Source organism: Marmota marmota, unplaced genomic scaffold (assembly GCF_001458135.2).
Source record: "Marmota marmota marmota unplaced genomic scaffold, marMar, whole genome shotgun sequence".
Classification (NCBI taxonomy): domain Eukaryota; kingdom Metazoa; phylum Chordata; class Mammalia; order Rodentia; family Sciuridae; genus Marmota; species Marmota marmota.
This window is the reverse complement of record NW_026000076.1, coordinates 6723450-6739000: the sequence shown is the minus strand read 5'-3', so window position 1 is coordinate 6739000 and position 15551 is coordinate 6723450. Positions and strand designations below refer to the sequence as shown.

Sequence of the window (15551 nt, the reverse complement as noted above, 5' to 3'; positions counted from 1 at the left end):
AAAAAAAAAAAAAAAAAAAAAAAAGAGATCCTGTCTAAAAAATAAATAAATAAATATAAAGGGGTGGGGATTTAGCTCTTTGGAAGAGGGCTTGCCTACCATGCATGAGACCCTGGGTTCTATTCCCAGCATCACCAAAAAAAAAAAAAAAAGGAAATGCAAAATAATCTGCAACAAACTAAAAAAGGGCAGATTCAGCAAAGTTTCAGGATACAAGATCAACATACAAAAAAAAGTTAATTTTATTCCCATATGCCAGTAGCAAACGATTAGAAAAATGCAGTTTTTGAAACTATGAGAACAAATAGTGAATAAAAAAATAAAATCATGCAGAAAATAAAATGCTACTGAAAGACATAAAAGTGACCTAAATAAATGATCAATATGCCATTTTAAAAAGTACTGTGCTGCTGGGGTTGTGGCTCAGCAGTAGAGTGCTCACCTTGAACATGGATTCGAGCCTCAGCACCACATAAAAATAAATAAATAAAATAAAGGTATTGTGTCCAACAACAACTAAAAAATAAATATTAAAACAAAAACTGTGCCAGTTCTTTTTTTTTAATTTTTAGTTGTAGATGGACACATTTATTTATTTATTTATTTTCATACAGTGCTGGAGATCAAACCCAGTGCCTCACACATGCTAGGCAAGTTCTCTTCCACTGAGCTACAACCTCAACCCTCAATATGCCATTCCTATGGATGGGAAGGATTAATATCAAATTATTTCAGTTCTCCCCAAATTAAATACATGTAACATAAGCTACAATTTCAATACTTTTGCACATCCTAGAACAAAGGGCCAAGGATAACCATCATCAATTCCTGAAGAGGACAAAACAGGTCAGAGGGAAGCCTTTCCTTACTAGCTATCATCAGTTTATTATAATTTAAATTATTTAAAAGACTATGGCTTAAGCACTGAGATAGACAAAATGACCAGGGAAACAGATCAACAAGCCCCAAAATAGAACCATACAGAAACAGAAACTTGACATATGACAGAGGTAGTATTCAATCAGAGAGAAAAAAAATGGAATATGCAGTAAATGTTGAGTTGGTAATTGGATATCCAAGTGGAGAAAATAATTTTAAATTAGATCCTACTTTATTCCATACACATACAACTAGATAAGAAAGCTAATGTAACAAGCAAACTTTTAAATATATTTTGGAAGAAAATATAAGCAATGACTTTACAACCACCAATTAGGGAGGAAATTCAGATATGAAAAGCAAAAATCAGCCAGGCATGGTAGTGCACTCCTGTGGTTCAAGCAACGTGGGAGAATGAGGCAGGAGTATTCCAAATTTGAAACCAGCTTCAGCATCTTAAAGTGGCCCTGACACAAAATAAAAAATAAAAAGGACTGGGGATGTAGCTCAGTAGTAAAGCATCCCTGGTGTCAATCTGCAGTACCAGGGGGGGAAATGTGAGTAATGTTAAGCTTCAAAAAAGACCTTTCCTTAGTAGGTCTTAATAAGTAGTAAAATTCCTAATTAAATACTAAGATTTTAATAATACATAATCCAAAATCAAAAAATTGTCCTCACTGTAAAATATATTTCAGTTTTAAGTATGTGTCCATATTGTAAATAAATAAAGAGCTATATCTAGACATAAATTATAAATGTCCTGATTGCGTTTAAAAATATAAAATATAAATAAACACACCTGTGGGTAAAGTTTGAAAAGGAACATTAAAAAGAAAAAAAAAAGCAAAGAAGGAAGAAAGAGGTAAGAAAGAAAGGAGGAAAAAACCATAAATTTTAAAGTTAGAAAGATTTTGAGTGAAATTTCTTTGAATTTTTTTATTTTTATTTTTATTAGCTGTAGATGAACACAATACGTATAAAGGTATTTATTTATTTATTTTTATGTGGTGCTGACGATCAAACCCAGAGCCTCATGCATGCTAGGCAAGTGCTCTACCACTGAGCTACAACCCCAGCCCTGAAATTTTTATTTTTTAAATCTGACTTAATGACTGGGCTGGGGTTGTGGCTCAGTGACAGAGCACTTGCCTAGAATGTGTGAGGCACTGGGTTTGATTCTCAGCACAGCATACAAATAAATAAAATATAAAGGTCCATCAACAACTAAAAAAAATTTTAAAAATCTGACTTAATGACTAAAAAAGTTTAAAATAAATGTATTATATATTTCCTGAAAAGTTTTTACAACAGAGATAATATAGCGCACAGATTTTAACAAAAAAGTGCTCTAGAAATGCAAAGTGAGAACTAGTGAAGTCCTTTTATGTCTTCCTCTGATTTTTCTTTTGTTAAATGATCAGATTAAACAAACAGGCACATGACAAAATGACTGGGTCAAATCACTATCACCACCCCGTTTTCGAGGGTAATGACAGTCAAAAGTCACCAGGGAGTGATCCGTTGCTGTCCCTTTAATTAAGGCGGGGCTTTTATAACTCAGTTGTTCCATTTGTGACTCAGATCAATCAAATGAAATTCACCTTTTTCGTGGCCTGAATCCTGATAGCCCTGCACACTTGATAGGTAATTTAATCATTCCTGGTGTAGATGAACACAAACTTAAATTAGCCACTGAAAGAGTTGGGCTTCTCAGAGATAGCTGTGCTTTTCCACTTTTATGCAAGAGCTGAGCTTCACCAACTGGCTAGCTGGAGGTGTTATTAAAAATTTAGTGAAAGAAACAAAGGTGTGCTCTGGTGTCTCTTGTTACCCTTTCTACTGTTACTGCGGCAGACAAAAGGCATAGAGCCTACCTCATGAATAATGTGACATGGAATATTCACAATCTATTTTTAATGGAGTCAAGTAATAACATTAAGACAGACATTTGCAATCTTCAAATTTCACACGGGCAAAAGGCACAGTAATTTGTTTTGATTCTGAACTGGGAATATAAAGATAAATTAATTTCAAAAAAAGCCATACAGTTAATCAAAATTAGAATTCCTTATTTATAGCATAAATAGGGAAAATGAAAATGGACCAAGAATTCTAAATGTCATCAGAGAAGAGTGGGAGAGGGCAGACACCTAGATTTCAATCAGTTCTACTTAACCCTTAGTGCAATGTCATACTCTTCAAACCAGGTTGAAAATACTCAACCAGTGTGCATTTGTGGGAAGGATGTTTTGTCATCCTTATTCATTGAGAGCTTTGCCTCCCAGGACGTACTGTAACTGTTCATCTCCTCATCATCTATCAGTTCCTTTTTTTTTTTTACCCCCAGCCCCAGGTACCAAGGATTGAACCCAGGGGCACTTAACCACTGAGCCACATCCCCAGTCCTTTTTATTTTTTTTATTTTGAGATAGAGTCTTGTTAAGTTGCTTAGGGCCTCACTAAGTGACTGAGGCTGGCTTGGAACTTGCAGTGCTTCTGCCTCAGCCTCCCCAGCCACTGGGATTACAGGTGTGTGCCACCATCCCTGGCCATCACCTATCAGTTCTGAAAAATTATTATAATCTGCGTTACATAGTAAACAAATTTAAATTTTAAACAAAGTAAAGTACTGTGCAAAGGACTGGTGTTGGAAAACCAAAGAAGGACAGCCAAGGAACAAGATTTGGAGGGACGGGAGAAAAGCAGCTATCAAAGTCCTGCTGACCTACCAACACAGAATGCCACTGTGTCTTATTTGTTTCCTTGGTGCTCAACCAATTTCTCTTCCCTTTGAGCTACTGAGAGCACAGCCAGCCTACAGGATCATCTACTGTGTGCCAGGCACTGTTCTGGGGGCTGAAAGTTCAGCAGTAATCAAATAAAGCTCCTTATAGCTGTATCCCCACTACCTAGAACACTGCCAGGCATACCAGGGTACTTAATCAATATGTATAGAGTAGATTTGAATGGAAATGGGCAATCTGCAGGTAGTCACCAGAGCCAATGCAAAGCCTGAATGTCTGGCTGGGAGGTGGTTAGAACCCAGGTAGTAGGGAATCAGTTCAGAATTGTATTCATTCTCTTAAAGGATCCACAGGTAGATAGAGCCACTAATCTCGATCCCCACTGTACTACTACTCATGCAACTTTAAGCTTGGAATTTGCCTTCAGTACAGAAGCTAACCACTCATATTTTTTCTCTTCTCCAGTTTCCACAGAATCAAAGTAGTCAGAGTTGGATTGGGATGATAGGACCATATCCACATTTTATAGTCAAGAAAACTAGTATCAGGGAAGTCAAAGAATTTGTCTGAGTCACATGATGTGTCTGCTAGAACCTCAACTAAGATTCTGACCTCCAGACCAAAGGCTTGTGATTTCTTTATTCATCTAGGAACCTTTTGGCCCATTAAAAAAATTAATAATACATTTAAATTCTCAGAGGAAAGCTTATGTACCTGTGGGACCACTGGAACTCTACAAGGTAGGATCTTAGTTTTATATACCTCCCAGTCTTTCTGATAAGAATGAAGGGGCTGGGATGTGGCTCAGTGTTAGGGCACACATGAGGCAACAGGTTTGATACCCAGCACACACACACACACACAAAAAAAAAATCAAGAAGGAAGTATCTGGGGGAGGGGAATACACACACACACACACACACATCAAAGCAATAGGATTTTACTCTTTGTATGTTGACTTCTCTGCTTCATTTTTATACTCCACTGTAGTTTCCTTTGGTGCCAGTTTCCCTCACAGAAAAAAGCAAAAGTCTTTCTCAAATTCCCTGCCTAAATAAAAGGCAATCTGGTAATAGTCTTAATGTTTTATTAACTTAATACATCACTCTAATAAATATGTAATAACAAACATAATGCACTCCCAAAGATCTAAAATCATTTACAAACTTCATCAAAGTAAAAATATCGCCTTTCCCCCCATATGGTACATGTGGAAGGCCAAAGAGTTGAAGACAGAGGGCCTTCAACCCTATGTGCCTACAAGCTCAGACATCTTAAAAATATCAGCTTAACAATAAAAACTGAGTATACACATGAATCTTTGAAATAACTCTTCAGCTACTTTTTATACTTGATAAAAATCCAAAAGGATCAAAAAGGAAGGTTCAAGATTCTGTGTTCTCATCTCAGCATTCCCTTGGAAGGGAAAAAAGCACAGACCCCAGCCACCTGGAGGTACAAATGTTAGCTTTTGCGGGGCAGAGGCAGGAGCTATGATTTTAATCTCTGGCTCTTCAGTACCTAGCATAGTAACTGGTACCTTGGTAACCAAAGGTTAATAAATATTTGCTGAATGAATGAATGACATCTCGTTCACTGCTTCACGTTTTTAACCTCTGATGAGGCCTTCACAGGCCTCCTGCAGAAAGGACCTCTGATCCTCCTCTCATCACCAAGTCTATTTTTCTGTTTCTTCCTGGGGCAGGCTTGATGGTGCATCTGGTGATTTCAAAAGAATTAAGATCCTTCCCCAAATCAGTTTCTGAACCACTCTTCAAGGAGGAGAAATGATTCCTCTGAGATTTACAGGCAGCACCCAAACAAAAAGGGGTCAACAAACTTTCCAGAAGGAAACAAAACAACAACAACAACAACAAAAAAAAAAAACACTCACTCTTCTTTCTAGCTAAAACTATAGCATGTGTCCACTTGTAAATGGGGGCTCCTTCTCTTCCACATAAGTATCTAGGGGAATTCAGGAAGAGGGACAACACCTGAAGAAGTTTCTTGTCTGTGGAACAGGGTAGAAATGAGAAGAACTGGGGAGTCCAAGATTTTATCTGATCCCCACTTGACTTCACATCTTCAGGTGTAGAGTAGCCTAAAGTCCAGCGAGTTGCTGTGGTTCCCACTCGGCAAAGAACTTTAAAAAGGTAACTTGTTCCCTCTGGCAGCTACAGAAAGTAAGGTGAAGGGGATTCACCTTGGTGGGATCTGCAGACTGGACTGGGGGGCCTGAGAAATTAGAGAGGCTAGAGGCAAGCAGGGAAGCCATCCTCCGTAGTGTCGTGTAGCTGCTGCTTGCAGCTAGTGAGGGTGCTCATTTGAGCCCATGCTGTGTCTCTCTGTGCCTCCGGAGATCCACCTTCCTCTGGAAGCCCTTCCCACACAGGTCACAACCAAAGGGTTTGAAGCCTGTGTGTTTGCGGCTGTGGGTGATGAGGTTGGAGCTCTGGCTGAATGCCTTGCCACACACCTGGCACTTGTGGGGCTTCTCACCTGCGGGAATGGAAGGGGGAGGGGAGAAAGTATGAGTTTATGACAAAGCTAGAGGAGATCCACTGTGACCCACATGCTCTTGGCAGCAGCTGGCTGCACCACAGTCTAAGACCTTCAAGCAACTCAAAGAGGGATGTGTTGCAACATGAACTGACTCCCAGCCTGCAATGTGGTCCCGGGAAGTCATGGGTACACCAGGTGGAAGGGAGACTTTCTGAGTGGGGGTTCCCAGCCAGAGGCCTCAAACCGTTTCCTGCTAAACGGAAACAGAGCAAAGGCCACGTGCCCTCCCCAGCTGAATCCACCTCGGAGGACTCCCCTGACTTTTAGAAGCAGAGAGCACCCAGAACAGATGTTCAACAGGAGGTGGGAGGAGCTGTCCTACAAACCGTGTGACTTGGCTTTAATTCAGAGGAAGTTTTCAAATCTGAGTTTCCAAGTGGGTGTTGGTTTTGTATACCAGAGAGCCTGTCTTCTTTCTTGATCTTGAAGGACCACAGAATGTATCTGAGGCATAGACATTTCTCAGTCTTATTTTAAAAGTCCACATTTGAGCTACAAGGTATTTGTTTTCTTTTCTTCTCATTTCTTCCAGTACTGGCTACTGAACTGAGGGGCACTTTGCCACTGAAATATGTCCCCAATCCTTTCTACTTTTGTTTTGAGACAGGGTCTCGCTACGTTGCTGAGGCTGGCCTTAAACTTGTGATTCTCCAACCTCAGTGTTCCAAGTCACTGGGATTATAGGCATGTGCCACCATGCCCAGCCACAAAGTATTTCTTAAAGTAGCTAGTCTTTTTCTGCCTGGATTTTACCTTCTTTTTATGAGACTAATCATAGTATTCTACTGTATTCTATTCTGTTTGGTACTGAGGATTGAATGCAGGGGTGCTTAACCACGGAGCCCTTTAAAAAAATTTTTTTATTTTTTTATTTTTGAGACAGGTTCTCGGTAAATTGCTTAGAACCTCACTAAATTGCTGAGGCTGGCCTTGAACTTGCAATTTTCCTGTCTCAGCCTCCCAAGTAGCTGAAATTATAGGCACATGCCACCATGCCTGGGAAGATTCTTTATATGACAGCAACTCTTTACCAAAGATTAATAAATTACTAGACATGAAAAGATTTTGTCTTTTCCCCATCTCATGTACTATGTGACATTTAGGTAAATGTCATCTATTTTCAAATAACCCCAACATAGCACTAATAGTATTGGGGCTAAAAATGAAAACAGATAAAGTTTGATTTTGAGGAACCTTCTTTCCCTCTTGCTATGCTCTCTTCTCTCTTCATGCTTCAGATTTCTTGGATAAGAAATCACCCATCAAAAGTTATCGTATCTCTTTAGGCTCAAACAAATCTGAGAAACCAATTCTAGCTATAATGTAAATGTTTGATAAAGATTTCATGTTTCATTCAGTCAAGATCCTAGTTGCATTTTGATAAGTGTCTTAAATACCTTTACTTATAAAGGAGTGAATTCTATGGAAATTTCAGGCAAAAGGGTATGATTAAAGTAAGATTTTTTTCTGAGATTTTGGATAGGAATATCTACACTGTCCAAGAATATTCATAAATATCAACAGTAGCTATTTGGAACACAGTGCCATTTGTTTTAAATTAATATTCATATTCTGCAATAACACTGTCAAAAATTCCAGGTCTAATGTAAATGTCTTGGTGAATTAAAAGAGAACATTCCTGGAGCTGTGAATGTGGCTCAGTGGTAGAGTGCTTGCCTAGCATGCATGAGGCCCAGGGGTTCAATTCCCATCACCACAAAAAGAAAAAAATAATGTGTTCCTGAAGGTGAACCCATGAGCTGCTGGCATTAAAACTTTCATCTGGCCAGGCACAGTGGCACACACATGTAATTCCAGTTACTCAGGAGGCTGAGGCAGGAGCACCTCAAGCTTGAAGCTAGCCTCAGCAACTTAGCAAGGCCCTGTTTAAAAAAAAAAAAACAAACAGGGCCAGAGTTACAGCTCAGGGAAAAATTCAGGATTGGCAGTCAAAATGTTCAATGGTGTCATGATTTCTGTAGTCTGATATTGGGTATCATTCAATGTTTCTGAGTTTCTGGATGGTAAGAGCAGCTTTTTCTACTTTATACGGTGACAGGAAGTATCAAATGAAATGACAGATTTGAAAACATTGAGTAAATAATAAAACGCTACAACAGGTAAGAAATTATCACTACTAAGGCATAAAATTGCTGATTTTGTGAAAACAGCCATACGTGAAGAGAAGCTTTCTGTGTCTACCAATCCTCATGACTTTGAAAGCAGAATAGGATAAACAGGACAAGAGCATAGATATTTGAGAGGTCACATAGGCCTGAACTTGAGCTCTGGCCCCCTACTTGCTAGCGTGACCTTGAGCAGTTTACTTAATCCCTCTGTGCCTCCTTTCCTCATCTCTAAAATGGGGACAAGGAAGAGTTTCTATCTCCTGAAGTTGTTGTGAGAATAAGATGAGGTAATGCAGTTTAACAGAGCTTAGTAATATTGCCATTGTTTTTTCCTCCTCAAGTAGAATAAGCTCTTGACTCCTAAAAATACAGTAGAAAGGCAACACATGAGTCCCTCCCAAAAAAGCCTCTGTGGGAGCCCTACAGAAAGTCTTCAATCTCTAGGTAAACATTTAGAGCAAAACTCTGAGAGGTCTCTGGGGCTTCATATTTCACCCAGAGCAGGAAGCAGTTGGAGCAGCTGCTAAACTAGAAAAAAAAAAAAAAACCTACTCTTTCCAAGGATGGAGAACCTGCAATCTGACCTGCTGGTCCTTGAGACACAATCCCAGATCAAGTCCCCTCTGGGAAGAATCACATCTGTGAATGAACCTAGAAGAATCTGTCTCTTTGTTTTCTTTAACATGCAGTGATTAACTCCATCCAGAAAACCTCATCCACCTCTCACTGGGGCTAGAATATCAGAGAAGGTGAGTTATATTGGCCTCTGGGTATCTTCAGCTCACCAGTGTGGATGAAGGTGTGTTTCTTCATATCTGACTTCTGGTGGAACCTCTTGCCACAGTACTGACAGGGGTAAGGCCGAGTGTCTGAGTGAATAAGCAGGTGTGTGGACAGTGTAGATGATCTCTTGAAGCTCTTGCCACAGATCTTACAGTCAAAGCTGCGCTCCTGTAGAGAGAGAGAGAGAGATGCAGCACTCCTACTGCAAACACCTAGGCTGCTACCTCCTCACCACTAACCTGACCCTAGAAACTCCAAAGCCAGGGCTCTGCTTCTACATAATCCTCCCTTCCCCCCTTACTTCCAGTCCCCATACTCTCCATACTTCTCCTTAACACCCACCCCTTAACATTTTTTTTTCTATCAAAACACTTTTCACCCACAACCCTCCAAATCTCATGGCAAAAACTATCCCCACCCTGCATTTTTGACACCCATTTATACACACTTCTCCACCCTCTTCAACTGGAGGCTTAAACCTCAGTCACTTGAGATGCCTCCACCCCTCAGCCATTGTGGGTGTTGGAGGAGACAGGCTGATACTCTAAGTTAACAAATCTTTGTACATAAGATTTCTGTCATAGCCATTTGTGTACTTATTTACTTATCTACCCTCTGTCTTTCAACTAAACTGTACTCTCCGTGGGGCATCCTATCAAAGAGCTGGTGTGCTATAGAATTTTGAAGTACTAGTCACCTGGAAGTTAGGCAACAAATAGTTATAAACGAATAAATGCAAGAACAGCCTGGAAAATGTGCTAGTAGATGCTCTAAATGAGCTCACGTACCACCTTTTTCAGTTAGGAGGGGCTAATGCAAATTAAGTGACAACCATTTGGCAGGAAAAAAAATCCGGACAAAGAAACAGAGCTAATGTATCAGCAGCAAGTCTCAGTGCACCCAAACCTTCCTCAACCCCAAAGGAATGTTTAGGATCACACCCCGAAGGCTCACAATGATGTGATGTCCAAATGCAAGACTGCTTCAAGGCCTGAGTCTGCTACCACCTACCTTTCCCAATACACCTACATCAGGGCAAGAGGACCTGACCGAGGGACTGGAGGAGGAGACTGGGAGGCAGTGGGGCCAAAATCACCTTGCTGAGAGCGTCTGGTGCCGCACAGAGGACGAACAAAAGATCTCAAGTTCGAAGACCTGAGCAGGGCTGCGCGCGCGGCAGTCAGTATGCCCTGCGCTTACCTGCGAGTGCACGGCTTTGTGCTGCTCCAGGCTCACCGCGTGCCCGAAGGTCTTGCCGCACATCTCGCAGGCAAAGGGTCTGGTGCCGCTGTGGGACCTGCGCACGTGGACCTCGAGCCCGTGCGGCGTGGAGAACACCTGAGACGGGTGGGGCCGGGGAGAAGGCCGCTGAGAGGGGCCGCCGGGAGCGGGCAGTGGCGGGACGCGGGCCGGGGACGCTGGCACCGGGCTGCCAAGGCTGGGCGCGCAGGAATCTCACCTTGCTGCACTTGATACACTTGTAGGAGCCGCCGCCCAGCAGAAGGCGGGTGCACAGCAACTCAGATTCCACCTTGACACCAGCACCCTTTTCCGCGTGTAGCTCGTGGCCGCGATCCGGGTACAGCCGGCCAGCCGCTGCCGTCGACCGCTCATACAGCCCGGCCGCAGCAGATCCAAAGTCGCCATAGAGCCCCAGGCCCACGCCACCGCCAGCGCCACCTCCTGTGCTGCAACTTCCTGGGGCTCCGGCCCCCGCGCCGCCTGCAGCCCTCTCTGGGCCGTAGAGCGAGGCCGGGTGGCCAGGCTCCGGTGTACGCTCGCAGAAGAGACCGAGGCCGGGGCCGCGTTCCAGAGCTGTACAAGGCCGGTAGCTCTGCACCAGGTGCCGTAGGTCAGAACCCGTCAGGCCACTCCATGAGTATGGCTTGAAAGGCAGAGGGAAGGGTTGGGCTTCGTCCAGCGACTGACACATGGATTTCTCTGACGCTGTAGAGCACAGGAGGGTGTCAGGTCAGATTTAAGCAGGGTGGAGCCGGGTGCACCGAGCATTACCAGGCGCCCAACATTTGTAGAACAGTGCGTGTGCAGGTGCCACGCAAAGTTCCAGGGGCGCTCCGGGGTAAAACATAGCCAGGACACTGGGGCCGGGCGGGTCAGTGGCAGGGTAGCAAACTGATGGTTAAAATGACAGCAGATAGAGAGAAAGGTAAATTCTGTTGGAGGGCCTCGGAAGTCCTCGCCGTTGGAGGGATCCGAGCACCTGGAGGTCCCATAAAGGACAAGGCGCGTCTAGACACAAAGAGTTGAGCTGTGCGGGAGGAGAAAGCGCGGTTGTTTAGTCCCTGAATAGGGCTCTTGGGCAGAAGGTCCAGACATCAGCGCCAACACTCTCCTAAGCCACTACATGTTCACAATCAATCGGTTTTCTTTCCTGGACCGATGATGCAGAAGGGACAGGACCCGGAACTACTACGCATATGTCCGAAAAGACCTCAAGGTGTTAAGATCCTCAAAGTTAAGTGCCTAGTGTAGGTAGCAAAGAAATAGCGGGAAAGGGGTGCCGAATTCTCTCCAACCCGATTCCTATTATATTTTGATGGAGTGGCAGGGTGACGAATTTCTCAGAAAGAATGACTTTACAATTAAAAATATTTAGTCAACATCTTCAGGATAAGCTTCCTGAATCCTGCTGCACCCTTCCACGTGAACTTGGCTAAAACTAGTAGATTTGTTCTCTTCCCTTCCACACCTCCCCCTCTCTCTCACACACACACACTCCAGTCCAGGCTGACCAATGTAGTGAGAAGCTGCAACCTGATTTTCAGACAGAAGGGTTCTGGAGGTGCCCTGTTCTCCATGGGGGGGGGTGTCATACACAGCCAGAAAGACCCCTCCACTACTGGCTTTCCTCGCTGGAGCTCAGGTCTGATCAAGTCAACTAACTGAGTGTGGGATTGTTGGAGATGATCTTTTAAAACTAATAAATATAATCTGGAAACAACTCGCCTTGGCAGAATTGGGCTGGTCTGCTCCTTCCTTACTCCGACCGTCCAGGACCCGAGCCCTGCCCCCACCCAACGTGCAGTCACCCGGTTGCAGGAAACTCTACTGCTCGCTGGAAATGAAACCCAGTAGGCTGGTCCCGAGGCTGGGCCATATTGGCAGAACGAAAAATGAAAGAAGCCCCCAATCCGTGCCTGTGAAGACCGAGCAGGGAGCTGAGATTTTGTTCACCGACCCCTCTCTTCCACTTGGCGCCCAGCTTAGTCAGGCTGAGACTACCGGGTCTCCATTTGTTTGGGTTCCGGGATCTGGGATCGTAATATCTTTAAACAAATCAATTCTGGTCAAAAAACAAAAAACAAAAAAACACCACAACTAAACGTTGGAGTAGCCAGTGGAGATATCTGCTTTGTTTTCTCTCACCGGTCAGCTCCACGCAAACGAATGCAAACTACCTGCAGCCAGGGTTCCAAAGCCTTAAAAGTAGACAGCGGATTCGGGGTGGTGATGGGGCAAACTGTTTCAATCGCAGAACAGGCTGATGCTTCCCCCATTGGGACCCATCCCTCACGAATAAGTTCCCTCCTCAGGGTAAGACTCCGTTACCATTTTTGCATTTCTGCGCCCAAGATCGCGCCAGTTCCCAGCTCAATGCTGGGTTTCCCGGCCCCTACCACAGAATCTCCCAACGGGTTCCTACCTGGAGACACGGAGGGTGAAGGAGGCCTCCAAAAATCCTCAAACTCCGAGCTCCGGTCGCAGACGCTGCCCTCGCAGCTGTCCGGAGACGCAGAGGCTCTGTCCTGGGCCTCGATCAGTTGAGACTCAGGGGACAAACGGTCCCCGGGCTCCGCCTTCCCCTCTCCTGAACTCGAAATGCTGTCTGTGGAGAGGAATCAGGAGAGGAATTAGGCTGAGCCCGGACGAGCTTGAGGGTTCTGAAATGGGGCCCTGCAAGACCGTGGCACCCGAGCGTCCTCCTCTATCCACTCCGATCAGACCAGAAACCCTCTTGGATCCGAAAGCTGTCTCAGGAAGGTCCTGGCACCTAGACAAGCTCATGAGGAATCACAACAGTAGGAAACAAAAAAAGACAACAAGGCGGGTATTGGGGTCGCCTCCCCGGGTTCCCAAGAAATGATGAGGCAGGGTGCAAGGTTGGTGTCCCAGGGAGTTGCCCTGCCGGGTTCCACGCGCCTCGCACCTGTTCGGCCTGGTGCTGGTACATTCTCCAAACGGGGGGAGTAGTCTGGTCCCGGGGAGCGGGGTTGGTGGTAGCTGTGAGCCTTCTTGCTCTTTACGAGAAAAGAGCGCGGCATGGTGGCCCAACGCTTTCCCCACTCCTTTCCAAATGCTCCTATAGCCTCCGTCAGCCCACAGTCACTCCAAGTGTTCCTTCAGCCCCAGCAGAGACCTGAGTTGAAGGGAAAATCGGGTGGAAACGCGAGTCAGCACCCTCCGAGGTCGGGGACTGGGTACCAAGGCAAAGGGAGAACGCTAGCCGGGGAGGAGCAAAGAAAGCCCGTGGGAGGAGGGGCCTGGCACCCCCCCTCCCATGCACAACGCTCACCAGGTGGCACTCGGACAGGTGGCGCGAGCTCTGTCCGCTCCCGGCACTGCCACAGCTCAGAGGTAAAACTTGTCCCAAGGCCCTGGCTCAGGCCCTTTCCTCTGCTCTGCCCACGCCCCCGGCCCCTCCCCTTCCTTACTAAAGCTAGCTAGTGCAAACTCTCTGGAGAGCCATAGTTCCCAACCAGTCCGTTACTCCAACTCGACCACCCACTGCCTGCCTAGTTGGACCGGGAGAGCTGGAACACGCGGGTCAGTAAGGGCCGAGGATGAGTCAGTGGTCTAGGACCCGGAAGAGGCCAAGACTTCCAAGAGCCCACTACAAACTGAAGTGAAAGAGGGGCAGAAGCGGGGCGCCCTGGGCTGGACTGAAAGACAGGGTTGGGAGGGGGACAGCAATAGGACTACTGCAGGCAACTGAGGCCAGAGAAGGGAGGCGGGAGGGCAAAGGGAAAGGAAGGTGACGCGGTGGTGGAGGGGGTGAATGCAAAGGGTCAACCTCTGCCCCGGGAGAAACTAGCATCCGGGTGATCTTGCTCACCACTCACTCTCGCCCCACACAGGGAAAAGTTTGTCTCCAAGTTGAGGGTGCGGTGGTCATCAGCCACGGCTCCAACCGTCACAAGTCACCATAGACAATGGAGGCCTAACCTCGAAAACCAGGTCCTGGGAAATAGCACTTTCCGTTCTGCTTCCCAAAAATCTTGTCCTAGTGATGTCGAGACCAACCTGGGCGTGCTGAATGGGAACCGCGCGGCGTCCTAAGTTCATGGAGCACCGATGGCTTAACGGACAAGAAAGACAACTGAGCGGCGTGCCGGCTGTGCTGGCCGTGGACAGAAAACGAGGGTCCGGGAGCCAGCGCAGTAGGGAGCTAGCTGTCTGCTGCGTCGCTCTCATTAAATCCCAATCAGTTCACCTAATCTCGGGTCGAAACCGGAGCCCGGCGGGGAGGCGGGGCGGCGACTCCAGCCTGGCTAGCGGCGGGCTCCGGGGGCGGAACCCCGCGACCAAGGAGTCTGGGGTAAACGAATCTGTCTTCCTTTCTCTGCGAAGGCGATGGGGGCCGGGTTCTCAAGACAGCTGTATTTTCTACGGGCAGAGCGGCACTGGCAAGCCTCAGCAAGTTCAGAAACCAGGGCGCTGGGGACTCCATGCCGGGGCAGAACTCCTTGTGCTAGGGCTTTGCGCGGTTGAGACTGCGGGACTCGCAGCCGTTCCGTTCACGGGCATGATGCAGGTCACTAGGACTGTTGATACGTTCTCTACGCAGAATGAGTCCTAGAGAACTTGGTCCCTGGCAGTGCACTCACCCTACTCCAGATCCTCTTCCTACTATGTTCCCTTCCCCAGAGGAGTGAGAATACGCCTAGGAGAAATAAGTCTGGAACTTGACGCGGGAATCCCATTGACGTTTCCCGCGATCTAAGCGCCAGAATGAATGCCTAAAGGGGTGAGGGTGCTGCCTGCCTCCATTTGGGATGGCTCCCTGGACAGGGGCACTGCAGCTTCAGTTTTTCCTGCACAGTGTGCTCGTACAATTAGATGCCACAAACGCCAAAATAGATAGATAGATAATTTTAAAATCTCTAAAAAAAAAAAAAAAAAAATCATGAAACTTGGAGGAAAGGAAAACAGGGTGAAGTCGTCCCGAGGGCCTCCCTGTGGCTTGGCCAGAAGCAGGACCGGTGGGGAGCAGAAGTGATGTCTGCTCCCGCGCTGGATCTGGCACAAGGTAGACACAGAGGAGGCCTCCTCACCCGGACCACAAACTCGCGCCTCTCTCGCACCCTAGCTAGCTTGCTAGTTGTGGGGGTGGGCGTGAAGGGGCGGGGGATTCGGGTAGGAGGTAGTAGGGCGAAGAAGTGAATGCGTGGGAACACAACCTCAGGCTGCAGCTGGAGGCCAGGGGCGGGGCGGG

The 15551-nt window shown here is 46.0% G+C and overlaps 1 protein-coding gene across 6 annotated transcripts in view; it reads right to left on the bottom strand.

The window, feature by feature from the left end:
• Positions 1–4693: 4693 nt before the first annotated feature.
• Positions 4694–15551, bottom strand: part of Gfi1 (growth factor independent 1 transcriptional repressor) — a 12399-nt gene continuing 1541 nt past the window's right edge. The window contains exons 1-7 of one of the 6 annotated variants that reach the window (XM_048814454.1): positions 14360–14631; positions 13266–13475; positions 12762–12944; positions 10557–11044; positions 10298–10435; positions 9100–9265; positions 4694–6122 (exon numbers count right to left, since the gene is read on the bottom strand). In XM_048814454.1, coding sequence (XP_048670411.1) covers positions 5944–6122; positions 9100–9265; positions 10298–10435; positions 10557–11044; positions 12762–12944; positions 13266–13380 — 1269 coding nt within the window. In that variant the 5' untranslated portion in view covers positions 13381–13475; positions 14360–14631 and the 3' untranslated portion in view covers positions 4694–5943. The other 5 variants (XM_048814455.1, XM_015500887.2, XM_048814453.1 and 2 more) reach the window with 5 other exon arrangements.